The following is a 23,772-nucleotide window of genomic DNA, read 5'->3' as shown; positions in this document are numbered from 1 at the left end:
TATGCTGCAATATGCTGTGTTAAGTATAATAAATTGACTGCATTTCTTGTCTGAATACTAGCATACTCGAATGATAAAAACTCATAACAGTCCTTTTATAGTCTTTTTTATTCTCTGGATACTAAATTCCCTTCATTCTATATTAAAAATAAGACCGAATAAACTGGTACTTTTATAAAGTCTAACAATTCTTCGCTTTGTAATCTTGATATCAAAGACACCTTCCGTCTCCAAGCACCATTTATGAAAAAAAAGCAGGCAGGGAAATTTCTTGCAAGAGAAATGCGAATTACGACTAAAAGGCCCACAATGGTCGAATATTCAAAACAATTCCGCTACCTCCACCCGGATTAAGGGAAGGGATTTGTATTTTTCCTCATAAGAATAATGAAAGCAGCTAGAGAGAGATAAAACCAGATAGATAGCGTAACAGTCTCATAATTTACTTAAAGTGCCGTTTTAATTGTTAGTACACATTTGTATAAAACCGGATTGGGTAAGACTTATTTTTAAAGCTTCTAATTGTTTTAGTATGCTCTTTTATGTATGAATATATCAGCATGGGAAATTGTTTTGTGTCGTCCGATTAACCCATAGTGTATTTGTGGTACGAGCGCTTGACGTCACGTTACGTCCTCGATTTTTCTATCAAGCGAGGGGCATCGGGTCACATCGGATCCCGCCGGTTCGCAAATGTCCTGCGCATGCGTTAAAATTGCGCCAATTTTGCGGCTAGCGGCCTCTACCGGCATTTCCAGTCTCCTTTTGGAACGAAAGAGGGATGTTGCGTCGCGCGAGGTCGTACCTGACGAGAGATGTCAAAAATTTGAAAATGGATTAGTTCGAAAATAACGAGGCGTCTTAATTTAATTAAATAAAATATCGCGTTCACGATTTTATTTAGAGGTTGTGCATCGCGTATTAATTTTAAGTGTGGTACTTAGATTAGTTTAAATAGCTTAGGAAATAATATAAAATAGTTACGAGTACATGAGCGTACATGGTGATATTTAGTTGCAGTGGTCGGCGTTTTAACGTTATTGTGGTGTCTGCATAACCTTGACACATTTTCCCGCGCTAGAGCTCCAACCTTGTTTTCAATTGCACTCTCTTTGATTCTTGACATTTGAAAACACGGAAGTTATTAAATAAGTGACGTTTAATACATATTATAGTGTGTGATGTTTAACAACTGTGAAATTGTTAATTCGATGGACATTTGATCGTTATGAAATAATTGACTTGGAAATTGCACGATGATGACTATAAGATGATATAGAGGTGTCTTGTTAAATATTAGGAATATTTACGAATATAATTCCGGTTAAATGATGTTGTGACCGTTCTAGTGACAATATCGAGGCAAGCATAATGATCGCTTTAAAAGGTAAGATATTATCTAACCTGAATATTGTTCTATAAGTTGTGTATAAATGATTATATTTGTGAGTCATTTGTGAGCTTTAAATAGTAAATTTTATATAATAATTTTATTTAATGTAATATTAAAATGTATATTTTATTTATGTTTATATAAATTTATTTTAATAATCGTCTAGGTTAATTAAAAAAATTGATAAGACTAACATTATATTATATAAATACCTAAAAATCTTATTCAAATTGGTCAAAGCAATTGCGTTTTCGTGTGGTTAATTTGTGCCTGTAATATATTTCAGAAGAGGATTTTGCTTTTCAGTCAGATTTACTACTATTTAAGTGCCTATATGAAGAGCATTTAAACTTAATCGATAATCTTGATAAAATTTTAAGTCAATCGTGATTGAATATTGAGAATATAAGGAAAATAAAAATGATTAGCGTGTTACTCGTAATTCTTCCATTTTATAATTAAAATTGTTTCTTGTCAATATTGCGATTGTTTTTTCATTTTTTTCTACTAATAAATTTATTTAACATTTTGACCGTGTAAGATACACGTTTTTGAATTTAATTTGTATTAGAAGTAACATAATATTAAATAAATTAATGTCTCCTCAATATTTTCATTCAACACAATTAATAAATAGCCATCAATATTTGTTGTTTATGTATTGTTTAAACCATGACGAAAATTTGGCATCAAAAGCCCAAAAAAAACTGGAACTTGTTCTTAGTAAATATATTTCTACTGAAATGTAAACGTTTTATATGATTATTTTTCTATTAGTGAGAAGCTGGGATGAGCATGAGAATATAATGACAATAGTTATATAAAAATAAAAATATACTTTATTCAAGTAGACTTTTACAAGCATTTTCGACTCGTAATAAATGACAACTATTTTAAGTGAAACTACCATCGGTTGTGAAAGTAGATGATAACGAGAAGAACCGGCAAGAAACTCAGTAGGTACTCTTTTTCAACAATAGATGTAAAAAAAGCATAATTAGAATTAATTTCGCATTAGATTGATTTGATTGATAAAGTTGTTCTAGTTACGTTTCTACCTACGGATGGAAACAATCAAATGCTTTGAAGAGGGAAATAGGCTCTAACGAGCACTTGATTGCAAACAGCTGTAAGACAAGATAGCGGGATGCTCGCTTGTATGGAATGTATTATCATTTATGACCTGAGTTCGCAATTCTGCTGTCGTTGTCGTTGGTCGTATTTTTTTAATGTTTTTTTTTTTGGAATAGGTAGACGAACGTAACTCGTCAATGCGCCACCAACCTTGGAAGCTAAGATGCTAGTTCCCTTGTGCCTGTAGTCACACTGGCTCACTCACCCTTCAAACCGGAACACAACAATACTGCGTATGTTGTATATCGGTAGAATATCTGATGAGTAGGTGGTACCTACCCAGGCGGGCTTGCAAAAAGCCCTACCACCAAGCAGCAACGTGTAACATCATCTCTGTGATTTCGTGAAAAGGGACAGAAATATGTAACAGAAAGTTGAGGAAGCGCGATCTATTTGATTTGACCAATGAGCCCGTTGCTAGAGGTGGCTTTCATATGGTAGCAACCGTTTTCGGGAAAGAAGAGAGTTAATGTTATAGTTGCTTATTACCAGGTTAGATTTCAGCTGTTAGAAGTCCATTGCGGCTGTTGTATGGCTTCTATCCAGATAAGTAGAACAAATTAGTAAATCGAACAGAACTTAACATTTATTACAATTGTATTCGCAAAAAGTACTTGTGCACTTCCTATGCCTTCACTTTCATAACCCAAAGGGATACGTCGACAATACGGAAAATAGTTCACGTCCTTTCCAAGAGACGTGAGTGTAAACTAAGTCAACTTCCATAACCGGCTGCTCCTGATAGCTTCTCTATAGTCAATAGCAATAACTTTGAATTGGTGTGACTTAAATTTGAATCCAAGATCCATTCAGGATTGACAGACAGGCAAGCAGTTGTTATATAACACAAGCGCTCACATGGCACGGGTAATATATAGATCATCACAAATTTACTATGAAATTGCTGAAACTTTGAATGTCTTAGCAACATCTAACTTTCATTCTTTTGCAACCTCCGTCGAATGGTGTGTACACCGGTTTTCATGGGTACTTCACTCCGAGGTCCCGGGTTCGATACCCAGCCGAGTCAATGTAGATTACCATTACTTTTCTATATTGTCTTGGGTCTAGATGTGTGTGGTATCGTCGTTACTTCAGGTTTTCCATAACACAAGTGCTTTAGTTACCTACAAAGTAATCAGAGTAATGTACGTGATATTGTCTCATATTTATTTATTTTATCAAATTGAAATACCGTAGCATACAAATTACAAGTCCATTAGTTATAAATCCTAATTCTTTGACGCGGTCAGTTTTTTAACCGACTTCAAAAAAAGGAGGAGGTTCTCAATTCGTCGGGGCCTTTTTTTTTTTTTTTTTTTTTTATTTTTTATGTATGTTACCGAATTACTCGAAGATGGCTGGGCCGATTTTGACAATTCTTTTTTTGTTTGAAAGGGCATGTTTTACAGGTGGTCCCATTGTCAGGAGATCAGGATCTGATGATGAGATCCTAGAGAAATCGAGGGAACTCCTCAAATTTTATAGGCACACCTATAGTGATTTCGGTTTTATTCAAAGTGCCTTGGTCATATGCTCACGAAAAGTGACATTTGATGAAGTGGAACTGATGATGAAGACCACAACTGGTAATCAGAACCTATTAGTAAGTAACTATTTTACGGGTTTAGTTCTATTTCTTTAAGATAGTCGTCAAGCAATTGATGTTAGTTAACATGCCTATGATGAAGTCTAGCTGATGGTAGATTACCAGGAGAATTCCTCAATGATTAACGGCATTGCATCGGGAAAAATGGTATTGTCTAATTGGCGATGAGCAGTTAACATTAGGCTATTGTAACTTAGGTAACGCTTAATGTGAGTTGCAGTCCACATCGTATTGAAACGGCGTTGAGTTATGTTTAGAGTCGAAAGCCGAAATGTACTGAGTATAATAAAGTGAATGACAAACACTACCAATTGTAATTATAAATAACAAAACAACACTGAAAAGCATTAAATAAATTTTTATAAATAAAAAAAAACCGCCTTCAAAAATGAACTAAAAAGAAAAAAATAATCAGTTACATCCATATCCAATTCACGATTTTTTAATCACCTTTTGAAGTCGGTGCCGACAAAGTAAATAAATTCCTATATTGAAATCATTTAATTTGTATCGATAGTAGGGTTTGTCTAATGGTGTCATCTATACAATAAATAGATTTAGTTTTTGTATGTATGTATTATGTATTATGTACCTATATTAGCAATGTTGGCACCGACTTTGAGAGGTGATTAAAAAATCGTTAATTGGATATGGATGTAACTGATTATTTTTTTCTTTTTAGTTCATTTTTGAAGGCGGTTTTTTTTTATTTATAAAAATTTATTAAAATTAGGAGAGCAGTTGAAGTAAGCTGACGTATAAAAATAGCTATAATCAAACATAACTGACCAGTGCTACTGTAAGAAATATAAAAATTAGCTACACACCGCGAACACATCCGTTACAATTTTTGCTACTGTAAGTCGCGTGATTTATAGTGTAAATCTTATTTCATTATGAATTGTTCAGGTGGAGGTAACAAAAAACACAGAGATACTATGATTTTGTAATATTAGAATTTCATAAATATATAAGGCAGTTATTATATTGTCAATTTCGAGCATCTATTGCCAGCATATGGTCGAAGTAAAACTTTGCGGGTGGTTAAACATTTAAAATAATTAAAAATGAGCTCATAGGACATCGCAGATCAAAATGACGTGATTATATTATTTTTATGATAAATTTGTTCGTGCTTTACAAGGAATATGGGGGCAAACTTCCACAAGCCTGGGGCGGCCAAGATACCAAGCCCACACCAAAAACGTTCATGTATTGGTTACATGTACGTAGTACAGTTAGTGTAATGTTCATTTTTTTCTTTATCCGTGTAGAACAAGTCATTTTTTGTTTATGATAGGTTTCAAATAGGCCACCTGATGGTAAGTTGTACCTTCCATAGGCATTGGTACTTTAAGAAATATTATACAGTCCTTGTATAGGAAAAGTACTAACAATTTTGAGCACTGAGACTTTACGTAGCCTACGTGTCGGGCTTGAAAGGTAAGTGAGCTGGTACAACTACAACATAAGGGACAGGACAATTTAGTTAGTGGCGTATTATTTGTTTAAGAAATGGATAAAATTTATTATCTTCCCAATGCCTGTAATCAGTAGCATAGTAGCTTGGCTGCCTATTTATGCATATTATATAAAAAATGAATTTTATGGATATGACTGAAATTATTTGTATAAAAACTCAATCACGAAATCTTAATAAATGACTAGAACGCAATTTGATCGGATCCGTTTAAACGGAATTCATCCAAAATTATATTTGAACTGGAATTTCAAAGGAGTTTAGTTGAATCGATCCGAATAAATGTGTTTATTCCCGGAGGTCGAGCAAATGAAGCGAGAGCATAGCTTAGTCTTTATGTGCCATTCCAATTTATACTCGCAGTGGTAAAAAGACAATCTTGAGACAATCTGTTTCTTCCCCTTCGTTAAAAGAAACTGCTGTTTTGTCTTACTAACGTTTGTATTTAGTTGTATTTATATAATTTTAAATATGTATGTTTTTGCTGTTTAGATCTCATATACTATTAGGCTGCAAAACTATTTGTCGTAGACGTAGACGTCTCTTATTTTTTATAAAATATACTTATTTTGGATTTAAGTCTGATAAATTTCATAAAACATCGCATCGATTTTCGGAAATATCCGAACGATTTTAAGGCATTTGCTGCCTTGCAAAAACACAATGTGGAACCATCTTTCACTAATTTTCGGGTTTGTCTTGGAAACCTCTAAGAAAATAGCCTACTTTTTCCTCAATGACTGTCCACACACCTGCAAATCCTCGATTTCGTAAATGTAATTTCTGTAATGTAGCTTTACATCTAGCTTAGGAGTTGGAGACTACGTTATATGTAATTGGACCCCGTGTTTTTTAAATCTACTGAACGAGTTTGGTCTATCAGGAACTATTGGATATTTTAAGGAAGTAAAAGGGATTAAATAGAAGATAAAAAAATGTTATTAAGAAAATGGTCGCTATTTGTTCTGTTCTGTAACGGAAATAGATGCTTCAGCATCTAATTTATATTATATATGTTTTATAGTTTATATGTAAAAGACTTCTACAACGTTAGTAAATTCATCATCTAAGTGATCGGATGGGTCAGGGATGAGTTACATAGATAGTATACCAGCTGAGTAATAATAATAAAATGAAGGTACGGTCAATAAAACTGTGTTACTACCAATGAGGATTGTGGAAAATTCGATGGGTTCTGGTTTTCCTGTTCCGGTTAAAGGGAAAGGTATCGCGTTTGCACGTCCGACTAACAATTTTATAAAAAATATAAAGAGCTCGATGTATCTAACGATGGCAGTATCTATGTTTAATAATGTGTTAAGTTGACTGTAGTTGTTACTGTCGAAACTTTAAAGGTATATAAATGGGTAACAATATAATATAATAATGTAAAACCATAGTGATCTAATAATACCCATACGGTTCAAGCCGGTCAATCCTTCGAATTGGTGTTCATTAAATATGTTTCGAAACTCACACCGATCAAAAACGTGTTGTTTTAAGTATATGAAAACCTTTATTAAATAATCATGAATAGTAATATGTATTTTACAAACTGTTTGAGACTAAAGTAACTTGTATATTATTTCTCTTACGTAATTCTTACGTCATGTTACGTGAGTCTGTATTGTTCTCTAATCTAACATCAACGTGAACGAATAAAGCTCCAGTCTACGCGTCTAAGTTAAACATATGTATATCGTGATATAAAGATAACAATAAATATTTTTTTGTACGAAATCGTTTTACGTTTTAATAATAATCGAATAACTACAGCAATCTATCTATCTATTAGAACAATTATAATTCGTAATTTAAATATCTCAAGAAAGACCCATATACTAATTTGGGTCTTTAAAAATGATTATGTCCTGTAACATTAATTAAACGCTTCACTTTGTTAGTATCTCAGAACAAAAATTGAGCTCAAAGATGAAAAAAAACGTCTGACCCTTTTATTAAGAAACTGAAAGTTGCCTTAATATTATGCTTGAACAAGAACTCGCAGTCACGAACTTCGCCCGTGAAATGAAAAAAAGAGTTAGTTTGAAGCGCGACACGTACGTCTAGTCCTAAAAAGTAAACATGACTTTTTTATTTGTGTTGGTTTACAAAGCTAGATAGTAATATAGATACGTCCTTTATAATTTATATATAGCTTTCACTTGATGGTAGGGCTCCCATCAGATATTCACTGCCAAATAGTAACACATGGTATTGTACAGGTTCATAAACTAAGTGTTAAGCTACTTAAGCTCTTTTTAAAACTTTGAAACTATAAATATCACCTTTCCCTTGATATTTAATTGGTCATTTTTTGTAGTCACTTTTGTACCTTTTATTGTCTAGCTAAGGTCAGAAACCTGCAAAATGTCTGAGGGTTTTGCCCGCTGATAACGTTCACCTCTTCACCTCTTTTAACCTCTACAGTTATGTTAGTTAATATTTCGCTAATGCTTTAGCGACAGTCATTCTGTTACTAAAAATACGAATATATTCTCCCAAATTTTTATCTTAAAAATGTATTGTTTAAAAACAAGTAAAATAGGTATCATAAGAGGGGTTGTATTACTGGTAAAAGCAAAGGTTTCTCTTAAAATGTTATTCTAGACAGTATGTCTTCAAATTATCAAATAAATAATATTTTACTAGAAGTGTTCTCGTGATTTTTACCACTATTCGGAATAGAAATCAAACAAAATATAGATCATATTTTGATTTCGTACATGAGCAAAAAATATCTTGGGCTTCAGTACGTCTGGGGGGGGGGGTCTCTTAAGTATCTAGTCTTGGTCCATTACTCTTCCTCATTCATGTAATTAACTTTATATCTTGGGTGACAAGCACTAGTTAATTGTTTGCTGATGATAATATATCTTTTTTAAATAAATAGAGTCTTAGTATATATGATTTAGATGAGGTAAAAATTGCTCATTCAAAAATAAGAAGAAAATATATAATCTTATTAAATAGTAAAAAGATGACAGATTATTTTATTTTCCTTGATTATCAACAAGTAGGTGAATAAAAGTCTTTTGTTACTAATTTGAATACAAATAAAAATATATCTCATTTCACTGGATTCCCTTGATTATAAAATCCATCATTACCCATCAATTTCAATATTTCAACTCTCCCGAGCTGTAATAAATCTATAAATGTTGTGAAACGTTTTAATTTTATTATCTGTGAATTTAAATTCAATCTACACTAATATTACAAATGTGAAAGTATCTCTGTCTGTCTGTCTGTCGTTCTTTCATTACCAAACCGCTGAACCGAATTTGATGAAATTTATTTAGTACGAAGCAAATTTGGACTAAAGGAAGGACATAGACTACTTTCTTGCCTAACACATGATAATTAAAACTCTAAAACGTGAGCAAAGTCGCAGGCGACAAATAATGTATTATAATGATATACTCTACGGTTTGAGGATAAAGAAAGTACTTGAATTAAATTACAGTCCCTAGACACACATTTAGTCTTTGAAACATGTTGATTGTTTTAGGTGTAATATACTTTAAACTTTCATGAATGGCATGAACCATGGTGTGAATAATGTAGCGGAACATTTCATATTCATGAAGTGAATCCGCGGTAAAGGAGTTTAATGCTGTAAGTGAAATGTGATGAGAGATCATTTTGTTTAGGTTAAGCTTCGTATATCTTTGCCCATTATGGTAAACTAAAACTATATATAATAGTTCATAGCTTAGCGGTTTTATTATCTCTCTAATACTTGAGTTAAAATAAAAGGAGCTTCAGTTGAAAAGACTAGTAGATTTATCATATACAGCTGGTCGTTTTATATTTTATAATTGTTTCTTAACTGTTTTCGGTTTGTTTTTCTTCTTTATTTACATAATTACCTATTGTTAATTTAAAAAAAATCAATGTAAATATGTTTATTATTGGTCGCGGTTGGGTTTATTGGTATAAACTGAAAGGGTATTTATATTTTTTACTCAGATTTATATGTTTAGATAAGCTGACAAAGCCGAGGCACTAAGTAAATGCACACTGGTAAAGCATTACGTATAATGATTGTCACGCACACCAATATAATGAAACTGGTATGTAATAGTTTAAATGATATAAGATTTTTAATATGCTTTTTATAGCAGTAGAAAAAAAAGGAATAAATACTTTTTAATATGATGAAATACGTTACCCTTAGATGCTCAACTGACGATGAATATGAAAGTTGTAGGTTTAGCAGGATCAAACGAATAAAATAAGGTTTTCATAATAGGTTTATTGTTTAGTCAAATAAAAATTAATGTACCAAACATTAGAAAAGTATAAGTTTCTATTCTTTAATAATATTTATTTATTTTGTAATATTGTAAAAAGTAATAAAATATTGGTAACATTTTGAGACTATCGAATGTTTTTTACAAATTTTATTCACATTTTGAATTTTCAAAATTGAAACGAAACAATCAACAGTTATTTCATGAATGTAAATGTTAAAAATGTATGCAAGAAATGATTATCATTTATCGTATTTCTTATATATTCCTAACAGTATAAATTACATCTTAGACATAAATATAAATCAAACTAACGATACAGGGGACAATAATAATGGTAGATGCTAACTTCGCTTTATTTTTCGGTGGAATCATCATTTTTCCGATATTATAATGGAATTCCCTTTGCTTCGTGGGTTTGTTTACATATATACTATGAAATTTATAAGATTGTTTTAGATTCTGTAGAGCTATTTTCGATACTTTTTCATGGAACATGATCGCGGAAATTGGAAATTGGAAGCGACTTTTAAATCGATTGTTTAAATGTAGATCCACATCCACCACGAGAACCTCCTTGACTGCTGAGCTGAGATGATTTATAAATTGGTTTGAACTTAGAAGCAGCGGCTAAGATACACGTCTTGTAACTGGTCCATCACTTATATACAATTACATATCAAAACCTGAAGCCCTATATAAAAATAAAAATGTATTCGAAAGAAGCTTAAACCGAAGGAAACTAGACAAATAAAAAGATTTAATTCTTTAATTTGCGAGTTTGAGTTCGAGTTTCTCGTTTCTTTAATTAGCCCTTAGGGTTTTATATGAACCGAAATACGATTACATTGTAATAAAGAAAATTTAAGGTACGTTTATTTCTGAGTTTTACTGAAATTTCGATAATTATAATAAAATCCTTTTATCTTTATGCTATTTGCCATCTCTCTGTAATATATAAGCACTAATGAGAAGTACTTTATACGTCTCCCGAAAACGAATGTGTTTGTCTCTACTTAATGGAGTTTAAGCGATATTTTCTTATTTGTTTTTCTCCTAGAGTTGATCTTTTTGTTGTTTCAGTTAAGCATCAGTTGGGATTCAACATTATTATTAAAGCTTTGTCTTACTTTAATATGATATCATTACAACTCCTCTCATAGAAGGAGGTTCTATATTAAAGTTTTTTTTTTATGTTGAGCCACTGCTCGAATATATGTAGATTTTCAGAAACTGATGTCGATGATATATAAAAATATGAGTTCTACGGAATAACCGATTTAATAATAAAAAATAAACTCAGTAATATTTATGATGAGTATTTAATTGATTAGTTTTAATTTTCATAAGGTGAAAAATCTCTTTGTAATCACCCGCGGCTTATGAGGGGATTTCTTCTTATAGGTATTGTGTTTAAAAAAGTTGCTTCCTTACTTGCATTTCAAGTTTGCTTCTACTAAATTTAATCAAAAAAGTTTCGCCGTGAAAGAGCAAAAGATAGGTGGTCAGACAGAGTTACTTTTGCACTTTTAATATAAATATAGCCGTACCAATAAAAAAAACACTTAAAATCTATTTGTTTTGTTAGAAATCGAACTTTCAATATAATATTGTGTTTATTTTTTTTATGGTATAGGTTGGCGGACAAGCATATGGGCCACTTGATGGTATGTGGTCACCGTCACCCATAGACAATGACGCTGTAAGAAATATTAACTATTCATTACATCGTCAATGTGCCACCAGCCTTGGAACTCATATGTTATGTCCCTTGTGCCAGTTATTACACAGGCTCATTCACCCTTCAAACCTGAACACAATAATACTGAGTACTGTTATTTGGCGGTTATAATTGGTGATATTCAGATGCGATTAATTTGTCAGGTGAAAGAATAACAAATATCACTTTTTGAGAGAATACATTACTCTCAGCATAAAACGTCGAAAATTTAACCCCGAAGCAATGTTTATTGGTCGATTTTATCATTTCCCTGAATTATTGTCTCAGTTTTTCGAAACACAAGGCAGTAAAGGCATACGGATTGCAATAAAAATGTTTTATGACGGAAATTATCTGCACATGTTCTTTGTTAGGCGCTTCTGTGACAATTCAAATCTCCTGCTTATTTTACAAATGAATTATGTTTCAAAGACCGTTAATGTTTTTAAGTCACTTTAAAAACATACTTAATACAATATACGAAATGTTTTGGTTGGTGTCTTCCCTGATTTTACAGTGATCTTAATAGCGAGTGATCGTTAGCCGGTTGATTATAAATACAGTTGCATTTTATTGCTGATCACACAATGTCCTACCACCAAAGGTAGAATTTGTGCAAGCTCGCCGGGGTTGGTAGTTCCTATTCTCCAGTGTAAGGAGTAGTATTTTATTTTTAATCTGCCGCTTTGATTCAATGCTGAAAAGTAAATAAATATAGTATATAATAAATATATAAAATATAGATAAAGTATCCTAAACAGAAATTGCAATTTAACATACATCAGCTGGCTATAAGGCGTAACAGACTTATTATGATAATATTTCTGTCCTTCATAACGTCAAAAGTTCTTCTAATTCATTAATCATAGAGAAAGCAAGTGTTTTATAATATATGAGATATAAAAGCACATCGGAACAAAATATATTAAAGTACTTAAAATGTACCTTTTAACATAATTATTATGTCAATTGATGACAAAATTGTTCGTGTATTAGTTGTGTATTAATTTCCGTTTAATAAAGGTTAAGGGCGTCCAGTCGTTGCCTCGGCTTATAATAACTCTAAGTGTGAAACCTATCAACTTAAGTTAGCTGTAACTGAAGCGTCAGAAATATAGAGAATCATCGACGCCTTAATCCGCAAATCTTATTAAGAAGATCTATAGAAAATGCGAGATGGCCCAGTGGTTAGAACCTTAACCAATGATTGCGGGTTCAAACCCGAGCAAGCACCACTGAATATTCATGTGTTTAATTCGTGTTTATAATTTATATCGAAACCTGCATGTGTCTAATTTCATAGAATTTCTGCCACATGCGCATTCCACCAACCCGGATTGGAACAGCATGGTGGAATATGTTCCAAACCTTCTCCTCAAGGGGTGAAGAGGCCTTAGCCCGGCAGTGGGAAATTTACAGGCTGATGATGATGAAAGCAAATGATTAAAAGTAAATAAATAAGTATTATTTATCAAATATTTCGTCTTCACACTGTACCGATAGGATTTTTCGTTAAACATATACAACGAAAAACGCCATTTAATTCTCAGAGATTAGGATAAAACGTCGGCAGTTTTAACAAAGCTTTACGATCCCTTACGTGTAATTTCCTTTGTCCTGATTATTGATGTTTAGCTTCACCTTCGGGGAAGGATGCTATTGGTCCAGTTTAAATTATTACCCTTCAGGGAATCGGTAAGCTTGTATCCCTAAATTGCAATCATTTTCGAATGTAGCAACACTGTGAAAAATATTTAAATTTTTATGTTATTGAGATTTATTTGTTAATCATTTTATATATCCCACTGCTGGGCTAACGCCTCTTTTTTTCGTCCACATCCATATTATTTGAACGTATATTTGTATGTTAATTGAACTTTTCAATATCTATGGTCATACTTTAGTATGTCTGGGCTAAATTCGTTACATTATTTAAAATTGTTGAATATAATTATATTTATTTATTGATCTAAGATAAACTCTTGAAATAAGACTTGAAAGATTGATAAAAGTTTTAATAATATATTTAAAATAAAATCGCTTAATACAGTCGCTATCGTCGTACGCTTAGACCTTTAAATGTACGCAATGTATTATAAGTCTTGTTTTCATCAAAGAACAGATGTTACAGTTATTATACCAATTATTGCTTTCACTATAGGATAACTTACATGTAACAGATGTTACATGTAAGTTATCCTATAGTGAAAGCAATAATTTCAATATTACTGGCCAGAAAAAGTTTCTTAAACTTTTCAATCTTTTTTAACGGCACGAGTTGTATATATAACAAAATCAAAATCAAAATCAAAATAAACTTTAATCAAGTGGGCTTCTACTAGCACTTTTGAATCGTCATTTAACAATTAAGTGAAGCTACCACCGGTTCGGAAAGTAGATTCTACCGAGAAGAACCGACAAGAAACTCAGTAGTTACTCTTTTTCAACATTTAAAAAAACACAGTCATGTTAATTAATACTTATATTTAAATTAATATTGTTTGTTACTGTGAGAAGTCAGGCTAATATTTCTTTAATATGAAAATTTTGTATCCTTAAAGAGTAGTCTGTATAGAAACTTTAATATATGTCCGTCATATAGTGACTTTGACGTTCACACGGCTGCCTTTGTCTATATTAACTGTTCTGGACTTTGATAGCCTGTTTGCTAAATTAATAACCAACTACGATGTAATGCGCCATAGTAGGGAAACTGATAAAATCAATATGATATATATTAATTTATCGATGCACAGAATATTATCTGGAAATGACTTAAGTATCCTTCAGAAGTAATGGTTCTAAATTTATATTACTATAAATAGTTAAATTTACTACTAGCCCTTACTAGGTTCGCTAGGGTGCTATATTATAATAGTAATAGATCAGTTTCAGCCAGTGTTGGGAATGGAAGCTCAAATGATGTATTTTTTTCTCGACCTCACCTAAAAAAGTTCTAAAGATATCAGTGAATTGTTACTATATATATCGTCTATCTAAAAAACCCCATCAAAATGAATTGCTTAGCGACTTTGTTTTATACTATGTAAACTAATTATTACTAACTAAAAATTATAATATATAAAGAAGTTATAATTTTCATCGAACATCTGTATATTCTTTACTTAATGATGGTCAAAACGGGGTGATGAATATCGTCGTAACTACCCACATATCGCCTATTTATGAAGAAAAAAAAAACAACTAATTCTAAAATCATTTATTTAATATATACCTACCTGCTTTTTGTTTTTGTTCTTATTTTTATCTTTTTTGTGGATTTTCCATGTACTGAGGTCACACACTATTTTGCCCAATGTCCCGTTCGATTTTTTATCTTGTTACTATTGTATAGTTTTAGTTTATAAGCTTTGACAACGAACATCGATGTGCGAATAAATCCAATTCGAGATTTGTCACATCGTTCTTAGTACATTAGAATATAAAATAAAATGTATATTTAGTTATATAATATTAATATAGCAAGTTATGACTTGCTATATTAATATTATATAACTAACCGAAAATAACCGTCTAACTATGGTTAGACGGTTATTTTTACTTTTCGTAAGTTACGATGTCAATTCTTATAACACAGCTGAAATCTTAACGACCTTAAAATTATGTACAACTTTACAGTTTCCATATATGATAATATTATAGCCTTATATCTACCCTTCCCGGTCTATCATATTTAAGATTGCATATTTTTATTTAATGCTCTCTCATAGGATATGATATGCGGTAAGATACGAATAGTGACACCAAAATAAGCACCACAACTTCCTTGGAACTATTTGTCTTTGACAAAGAGAGAACTCAAAACCATTATTCTAAAATAACAAATGTTATTACGTACTGACTATTCCAATCTATTTCTTATCGGGGTATCTATTTTAAAACATATATTTATATTAAGTATCTTATTGTAATGCTTAGACAATATTATTACATGGATACGGAAGTCAGACCCGAAAACCGGTCGGGGCAATTGTTTGAAATGTCATTTTAGCGAACATTTAAATAAATATATTTATGCCTAAGTGAATACTAGTAGTCGCCCGCAGCCTTGTTCGCGTTATAGAATGTTAGTCGTCATGCGTTAGGCAAAAAAGTAGCCTTTGTAGTTTCTTAGACTTCAAGTTTGCTTCATACCAAATTTAATCAAATTCGGTTCGGCGACAGCTACAGAGTTACTTTCTCATTTATTACTATTAATATAGATTACAAGACCACAACCTTGAGGCTAGTTCAAATCCTTATCTTCCTAAGCATTAGCCGTATTCAGGATTTGATTATAATTATAAAGTTATTATTATATAATTTTAAAGTAATTAATTATTTTAATATATAATTTTAAAGTTTCATAAAGTCTTTGAATTTATTGCCAATGTTTAGTGATTATTAGAGGTACACTGAAGTTAAAACATAGGAAGTGTTATGCCCTCCTGTTGAGATTCTTCAATTATTAAATGTTCGATCTGTGTCCAAATGTATTGAATGAAAATGACATATATTTATATCGGACTTGATGGTGAGCGAATATTTAATGTATTTATATCTATCCAGATACTTCTGCGCTTGCTTTAGTGCTCAAATCTTTCGAGTAGTTAGTCGCTATTTCAAATATCGGCTTATATCAGCACGACATCCGCTACGGTTTTTTTTATATTCTTCATTTCAATTGAATTTATCGAACAAAACTAGTTTTAATAATAAACGACGTAGACTACTTTTTTACCTAACACATGATAGCTAGCCCCTAAAATACAAGCGAAGCCGCGCGCGACGGCTAGTACTTAACAAGGGTTATATTTTCATTTATGTAATTGCTGTTGAACGCCGGCTTTGGAGACACAGATTGTTTTTATATCGGAAAGAATGTAATATATTTTGTTCAGGTCTAACCCGGTATTTAGGACGACCGAATTATTCAAATTTCCTACTATTTAATCGGGCGTACCACGTTTTAATACCCGCACCGCAGTATTAACCCGACAGATTGCTACAGGGTAAAAGTGCCACAGAGTATATACACTCTAAACAAATATGTCGAAGCTTAAAAAAGGTTTAATTAGGATTTACTTATTTTTTATCTGGCAACGTCGGTATGACGTAGAACAAATGATAAGCGAAAAGTGATTTTTCAGGGATATCCAAAAAGGAAAGATATTACGAACATGAATGGCTAGACTTTTATTTCGAATATCATCATGCCTGATAACGAGTTGATGCCTAACTCTTGAGTTTTCTATACCGTAGGTTTTCGGATTAGCATATAGACCAAATTATGGTAACCACCGCCCACAGATAATGACACTGTGAGAAATATTATCAATTCTTTACATCGTCAACGCGCCTTAAACCTTTAGAAGTAAGATGTTCTAACCCTTGTGCTGTAATTACACTGGCTCGCTCACTTTCCAAACTGGGACACAACAATACGAAGTACTGTTGTTTGGCGGGAGAATATCTGATGAGTGGTTGGTACACAGACGGGCTCGCAAAAGCCCTTCCATTAAAAATAATATAATCTACATACATATATACGATCATTGTTGTTCCATGCACGGCAGTGTCACACTAGATACTAAAACCGATTAAAGTTACAATGTGGAAATGGACATTGGAACGAAAAATATCTGGTAATGACATTATGATTATTGAACAAGAAAATAAATTAATGAGACCCCTAAATTAAGATGGATGTTCTCACGATCGACCGCCGGAGGAAAATGTCCTATTATGTTCCAAAAACGAAAACGGGTCTCGTTTGTTTTGGAGAAGGAAGAACGTGAGATTGATAATAACAATAATAGAATCGTTTCAAATAACGAGCTCATAAAAGTTATTTTTCAGCGCATTAAATTCTCTTGATGTAAATAACCATTTCGCGTGGTGTCCAGGTACAAAAGAAAGTATTTTCATTTGTTTTTTATAGAAACGTAAAGTTTTTAATTTAATTTTTATTTTATAATGACAAACTGTTTTAAAGGAACTTATATTTTCCACTTTATTGACGGTGATTAACAATATTCAAGTGACTAAATCTTAAAGAGATTGTTTTCTTAAGTTTCATATCTCCTTTTAATTCTGTGTTTAATTTTACCTGGTAGACCCGTTTCTGTAAATACCAAGCGAGTTTCATCAGGTAACCAATGTCCGCCCAGTTCACTGAATGTTTCAAATTCTTTCATATATACTAATATTATAAATGTCTGTCTGTTTGTTGAACTTTTACGACCATACGAATGAGCCGAATTTGACGAAATTTGGTGTGAGGTGAGTCGAGATGGCCCAGTGAGTCGGTATGGCCCAGTGGTTAGAACGCGTTCATCTTAACCGATGATTGCGGGTTCAAATCCAGCCAAGCACCGCTGATTCATGTGCTTAATTTGTCTTTAAAATTCATCTCGTGCTCAGCGGTGAAGGATAAAATCGTGAGGAAACCTGCATGTGACAAATTTCATAGAAATTCTGCCACATGTGTATTCCACCAACCCGCATTGGAACAGCGTGGTGGAATATGTTCCAAGCCTTCTCCTCTAAGGGAGACGAGGCCTTTAGCCCAGCAGTGGGAATTTACAGGCTGTTGTTGTTGTTTGTTGTTGACGGTGTGAGGTAAACTTGAACTCCAAGAATGGACATAGGCTACATTTTAGCCTAATACATGACAACCAACACTCTAAATGCGAGCGAAACCGCGGCCTATAAGTGCCTTTATAAAATAGTAACATTATAAATTAATTAATCAATGTATTAAATGTTTACCTTAAAAGGAAGATGCATTTCACAAACTTGCTATTAACATTTCATAATTATTAATGGTAAGTAGTTCGCTGGAATCACTGAAAGTCATAATGCTTTTCTTGGTAAGGGATCATTTCCACGAATAAAATCCATTACAGAAGAGTCACCGTAATTAATAAATTTAAAGCGTATATGATAAAAAATGAGGCGAGATGGCCCATTGGTTAGAACGCGTGCATCTTAACCGATGATTGCAGCTTAAAACCCAAGCAAGGACCACAATATATTCCTAATGTGCTTAATTTGTGTTTATAATACATACATCTCGCGTGCGGCGGTGAAGGTAAAAATTGTGAGGAAATTTGCATGTGTCTAATTTCATAGAGATTCTGCCACATGCTTATTCCACCAACCACAACACTGTGGTGGTATGTGTTCCAAACATTTCCCTCAAAGGGACTCTCCCTTTGAGGGAAATGTTTGAGGCCCAGCAGTGGGACATTTACAGGCTGTTGTTGTTGTTGTTTGTTGTTGATAAAGTAATAAAGGATCAGATTTTGTGGTATAAAAATGATTAAGATTTCTGGTTTATAGTATATTATTCAAATATATTCTTCCAACTCGTTAAGAAAACAATGAGAAACTTTTTAATATTATTTTGTTACTTTCCACAGCCCTATAAATAACTGAAATGTTAAAATGTTAAATATTTGTATCGATGCTATTTTAATCATTGTTCAGCTTCATTCTATATTGTCTTGTAGAATTATTCATAAATTGGTATGAAGGTTGGTCGAGTTTCTAAGCTAAGAAGAATTAATTTCGATTTAAGTTTCATAGCTTGTTGTTACAAGGTTTTAATAAGAAAAACTAGAGCAGTTTTATTTTGGATTAATTCGAACGAGTATATCATAATTTATTCTGATATAAAAAATAAAAAAAAAATCTTGAGTCTCATTTTTACTTTTACTTTATTTTACTTGAATTAGAAACTTCCAAAAGCTGTCTCTAATATTATTATGTTTACTTTTGGCTATAAAATAAATAATAGTAAATATTGCTCTTGGCTCGCACAAAGCCTTACCACCGAGTGTCTACGTCCTTATGTAACTACTAATATATGTTGGTTTAGTTGCGAGCTTGTAAGGTAAATAAGATGAATTTCACGATCTATATCCTCATCTCCCAGGTCAAATTTCATTTTCGATTAAGAGGACCACAAATTTTCTAGATAATGAAATTGTACAAAAACTACACACCGTCTATCCGTTCATAAAGAATATTAATTTAACGTAGAAAAGATACGAAATATAACCTCTTATCACAAATGTTTGTACTGGAATATTCTTTTCGACTACTTTATATACCTATTTCTTCTTCACGGTAGAATATATATTCGGAACAGGTGATAGCTTTCAATTAATTTAATTATGCAAGTAACTAATATATAATTTAATAGTGAATAAGTGCTTATGTGAACCAACCTTGAATAAAGAATATTTTTTATTTGATTGGATATACACAGAAATTAAGAAATTTTCAAGTGTCAAATACATTACCACAGCATATATACCAGCTCGCGTATTACTTAAGCGGGCGTTTTCACAAACAAATGAAGTAAAGTGAACGTTAACAAGGCTGACACACGACAGATGTTTTGTAAGCCTGTCGTCTCCGTAAATAGTACAACAATTGACAAGTTTCCAATACGAGTAAACTTTCTTGCTATTTCTATAAATATATTTAAAATGATTTAAAAATAGACATTATTTTACTATTTATTGACGATCTCCGTGGTCGAGTAGTGTGTACCGTTTTTACATTACACCGCTCCGAGGTCCCGGGTTCGATTCCCGGCCGAGTTGAAATAGAAAGAGTTCATCAGATTTCTATGTTGTCTTGGGTCTGGGTGGTGTGGTACCGTTGTTACTTCTGATCATACATAGCAAAAGTGCTGTAGCTACTAACATTGGGATCAGAATAATGTATGTGATGTTGTCCATTATTATTATTTAGGTACTTATACTTATAACACAAATTTTTTAGTGGTTTGAACGAAATAAACTTTACCGAAAATTACAGATTCTTGCCTAGCGTTACTGAGTTTTATATTCGGTTTATGTTTCATCTCGTATTCGGCAACGAAATATATCACAGAATATTTGAATACGTCGCTGGTATTTCAGCCAAATGTATGATAACGATAATGTTCACCTGACTGGTTCCAGTCATGGCGGGTCTTGACTGAAATAATCGGCAATTCCAAATGCACAGAAGATATTATTATAGGACTCAGCTGTTTGCACTAACGCAGGTGCATTATCATTTCTATAATTTTCTTAATCCAAAGGGATGACAATCCACACATTCATATCCAAATTGATTAATCTACAATAAATAGGTGAGTTAGATCATTTAATTAATTTCTTCTCCTGTTCTTTGTATCAAGTTCTCCTGATGAGAAAGACGTTCACATGCTGCTATTTTTGGGGTAAAAGACATTTCTTATTCAAGTCCAAAAATAATTCCACAAATTTTATTATATTATAATTTTATAAATAAAACCTAAATAACGAAACAACAGTATCTCGTATCGTTGCATAAACTATTTTAATATTGATAAAATAAACTTAGCGGGATATTTACAGTTAACATTATATAAACTATCATAGATCAGTGTCTAGAAGTCGTGAAGATTACAAAGACGGTTAAGGCTTAAGAGCCATTGAATTTTCAAGCACTCAATTTGTCTTTTAATTTATCACGTGCTCGTAGAGGAAAATATCGTAAATATTTGGATATCTAGGCTGATATTTTGCCATATGTATATCCGCCCAAAATTTATCCTCAAAAATAGGCAGTTTGTATGTTTGGAAAAATTGACAATTTGTCTGTTTTTTTCTTTAGGTAGGCGGACAAACAAATGGGCTCTCTGTTGGTAAGTGGTCACCATAACCCATAGACAATGGTGCTGAGAAATCAACCATTTACATCGACCATGCTCCACCGACCTTGCCAACTAAGATGTATTGTCCCTTATGCCTGTAGTTACACCAGACATAGGTACAATACTGAGGACTACGGATTGGCGGTAAAATATCTGTTAAATTGGTAGCTTGAACAAAGTACCACCAAGTACGTGGAATATGTTACTCATTTTAATAGAATTTAGATATTTAATCAGTCTGTATTTCTCGGAAAATAAAAATGATCTATAAATAGACCATTTAAAATTGCTCATACAATTAATCATCGTTAAGCAAATAACAATTCGTTTAAAGTACCTATATAGGAATGTCAATTAATTAATTAAACAAAAATATTTACCTTTACGATTTTATTGGTATATCGCGGAATTAGTAGTGGATTTTTGATTAATGTTTTGAAGTGACTGTAAACATAAATGGACTAATAGTATTTCTATAAATGGAAATGTAATAGAAAACCTTAAATTTTGTACAAAGTAAAAAATGCTTACGTCACCAATTCTCCACCAACTTGATGAGAACTGAGACGTTATGTCCTTGTATACAAGATCACTGGACATTCAAGCAAAAACACAACAACACTTAATATTGCTCCTTCACCAAAGCGGGTTTGCGCATTTGTGCAAGACCTCACCCATTAAAACCTCCTTTTAAACAACTCCTTTTATCGTATTACTTGTACTTTGTTTACAAAAAAGAAAAAACTTCTAGTTCTGTATGGTTGATTCTATTAACTCATCAAGAGATATTTACCACGTGGTTTTTAAATGTTCTCGATACAGTGAGTCAAAGCGAAGTTACATATTATATCAGTAAAATTCAGCAGATGTCCTGTGTCTCTACGTTTCCAGTTCTAATAACCATAAAAATATAGAAAGTCAGTTACAAACGAGTAGGCAATACCAAAATCTCGTCCATAAAAATACAGTGTCGCACTTTTATCATATTCGGTATAACCTTGTCAAACTATCTTCTCAAAAATATATATACATCATTTTTGTGTATCATGTGTTTAGAAATAAAATAACCCCTGGAAAGTATCAAAGTGACCCCAATTCTAAAGTCGTTAGTACTAAATCGTATAACTGTAAATGAATAAATATTTTCCATGTATTTTCTCGTTTCCGCAAAATATGAAAATGAAATATAAAATTTATTTAACAGAATTCCAGCCTTTCAGCAATGATGTTCACGAATGAACACCCTCCAAGTACGACAGATGTGTGAGCCAAGCGTTTCGAATAACATTCAACAAGAATAACCATTATAATTTAATTACTTATAAAAAATAAAGCAATTAACTTAATGGTATTATTATTTTACAAGAGCTTCGCTTATAAAGGGTTTTCTTCTATAGCATTAATTAAAATTGTCATAAAACAGAAGTATGTTTTTAATCTCCACAATATAATTCTTAATTTTAATTGTTAGATAATTTTATAATAATTATGTTAGAATATTATTTCGAGTATGCGAAAAAGCTGGAACTATTTGTTTCTTTAAATAAAGTAGAATTAAATAAAATTAATTTATAAAAGTTACCCGTTATTTCAATGAGTCTAAATTTTTTTTTTGACCCAATTAATCGAGATTTATTATGTTTAAAGAAAAATAAATTCAAAACAAACTAAATTTGTCTAGTGGTAATAACGCATGCATCTTAATCGATAATTGCGGGTTACACCCAGGCAAGCACCACTGAATCTTCATTTGCTTAGTTTATGTATTAATTTCATAGCACTCTTTATTACAAAAGGATATTAGAATAAAAGTTATTTTAAGTACAATTAATTTACTAAAAACCCTCAATTAACGCTTTAGAAAGTCATCCATATGTATATAAGATTATTAATGGCTGTGAGTTATTAAGTAGGTTATGGTTACATATTACGAAAAAATAAATGATTTCATAGAAATGAGGTGTTATCACGATATCTAAATCCTGAATTTTGAGCATAATAAGTTGAAGCTGGGAGTTACATACGTAGAAATACAACAGCTTATAGAGTATTCGCTGATAAGGGCGTGTCCATCATTTTTTTTATGTAATGCAGTTAAGTAATAATTATAATCGACCTCCGTGGTCGAGTGGTGTGTACACCGGTTTTCATGGGTACGCTACTCTTAGGTCCCGGGTTCGATTCCCGGCCGAGTCGATGTAGATTACCATTAGTTTTCTATGTTGTCTTGGGTCTGGGTGTTTGTGGTACCGTCGTTACTTCTGATTTCCATAACACAAATGCTACAGCTACTTACAATTGGGATCAGAGTAATGTATGTGATGTTGTCTCATATTTAAATCGAATTTGTAATGCTATTCTTACTCTTAGTCCTGTCACACACAACACTATGACAACTACATTAATAAAAGCTACACACTCACACCAATGCACGTACATAACAATTTAATGTATTCTAAAGTACATATATAGCCTTTGTAAGG

The 23,772-nt window shown here is 32.2% G+C and overlaps 1 protein-coding gene across 1 annotated transcript in view; it reads left to right on the top strand.

The window, feature by feature from the left end:
* Positions 1 to 778: 778 nt before the first annotated feature.
* Positions 779 to 23,772, top strand: part of LOC124533342 — a 152,081-nt gene continuing 129,087 nt past the window's right edge. Inside the window, exon 1 of the mRNA XM_047108550.1 lies at positions 779 to 1,387. Within this exon, the coding sequence (XP_046964506.1) occupies positions 1,372 to 1,387 (16 nt within the window). The 5' untranslated portion in view covers positions 779 to 1,371. The remainder of the gene's footprint in view (positions 1,388 to 23,772) is intronic.

This window comes from Vanessa cardui, chromosome 11 (assembly GCF_905220365.1).
Source record: "Vanessa cardui chromosome 11, ilVanCard2.1, whole genome shotgun sequence".
Taxonomy (NCBI): Eukaryota; Metazoa; Arthropoda; class Insecta; order Lepidoptera; family Nymphalidae; genus Vanessa; species Vanessa cardui.
The sequence above is the reverse complement of the archived record's forward strand: the minus strand, read 5'-3'. Positions and strand labels throughout refer to the sequence as shown.